Genomic DNA, 1,397 nt, shown 5'->3' on the forward strand with positions numbered 1-1,397 from the left:
CTGAAACGGTTGCTTAATCGTTCGATGCTTTGTTTTAAATGGTTTGATTGCTTTTTATAACTTAAATACGTAAGCCCTCATGTACACATACAAACCATTTTACTTCGTTTCCAAACTTTGCCTTTAAACGTTCATGCGTAAGAGCATCCAATTTTGACCGGATCATATTGTATCAGTTATTCAATTTCACAATCTTTTGTTTCGCTGTAGTCTAATTTTCGGTCATCAATATGGTTAGAGCAGAAGGGTAAGAGGGGGGGGCTGTCTTCAAATACCTTAGGTACATGGTGCTCGCCCCTTTTGGTCCCGTAAGACCAAAACGGGACCAGATCTGCAGGTGATCTGTTTAAAACCTTATCGTGATGAGAACGTCGATAACAAACATATTGGCTCTTTCCATTCCGTCACGACAGACCCTTCGTCGTCGGTTAAAAAATACTATAGTAGTAGAAGAAATTAACGATCCTTTATCCGACAAAGTAGGAATGCACCGAAACCGCGACGATATGACTCCACCCTTAGTTACTTTGCTAACACGAGATGGCAGTTTTTACCAAATTCTTTAGCCGTGGCACTGTCGCGGTTACATTTATTTAACGGATAGAACAGCCGGGACAGCCTTGATAGACTTGGCATATGTAATATCAGCCTGGTACGCTGTCTTGAATTCTTCAATGGCTTTTGGATTCAGGTTTTGTCGAGCCAGGAAGACGACAATATCATCAACGCTCTGGAGGTTGTCATACCATCCCTTTAGAACGAACCGTAGGTGCTCAGGCTGAGTCCTCATTTTCTGGAATTGCTCCGGCATCTTTTTAAAAAAGAACGCGATGTCGTCCAAAGCGTTAGAGTTAAACGCGTGTTGAAATGGCACTATCGGTACTGCACGCTCTTCTTTCGTTGCGTCTCGACCGTCAGCCGTCGTGAGTGTTCGCAGGATCCTTGCTTCAGCATTACGTTTGGCCGACAGCAGAGTTAGAAGGAAGATCACACAAACGAGCAGAATACAGGTGCGGCGCATGCTTGACTGGGGGTGGGACACGGCTTGAGCCCTTGACGGTGATTTCGCGACTGATGCCGTCGAATAGCGAAATTCGCAAGTGGCACTATATCAAATCTGAAGCAAAATTTGTAAAAATTTGAATCGTCACTTTGATTGATTAATACCGGTTGATGCATGATGCGTGATGCATCAGGTTTTCGTACTGTACAAGAATACGTACCGGTACGTGTATTATTATCAATAATACTTTTCGACACGAAGTGTTCACCCTTATTAAAAATCACCGAAGGGCGTCACGTACTTCAATATTTTAACCTTTTTGGACAAGTGATCAAATAGGTGGGTGATTCCCAGTGTGATAGGATAATGAATTTGAATGCAAGCCTCAATGGCA

The 1,397-nt window shown here is 43.1% G+C and overlaps 1 protein-coding gene across 1 annotated transcript; it reads right to left on the reverse strand.

Annotated features, from left to right (window-relative positions):
* Positions 1 to 589: 589 nt before the first annotated feature.
* PITG_22375 (secreted RxLR effector peptide protein, putative) lies at positions 590 to 1,021 on the reverse strand (the record flags this gene model as incomplete). Its single annotated transcript, XM_002909804.1, has 1 exon — positions 590 to 1,021. The coding sequence occupies one exon, from the start codon at positions 1,019 to 1,021 to the stop codon at positions 590 to 592; it is 432 nt and encodes a 143-aa protein (XP_002909850.1).
* Positions 1,022 to 1,397: the final 376 nt, after the last annotated feature.

The sequence above is a fragment of the Phytophthora infestans genome, genomic scaffold, assembly GCF_000142945.1.
Source record: "Phytophthora infestans T30-4 supercont1.2669 genomic scaffold, whole genome shotgun sequence".
Lineage (NCBI taxonomy): Eukaryota > Oomycota > Peronosporomycetes > Peronosporales > Peronosporaceae > Phytophthora > Phytophthora infestans.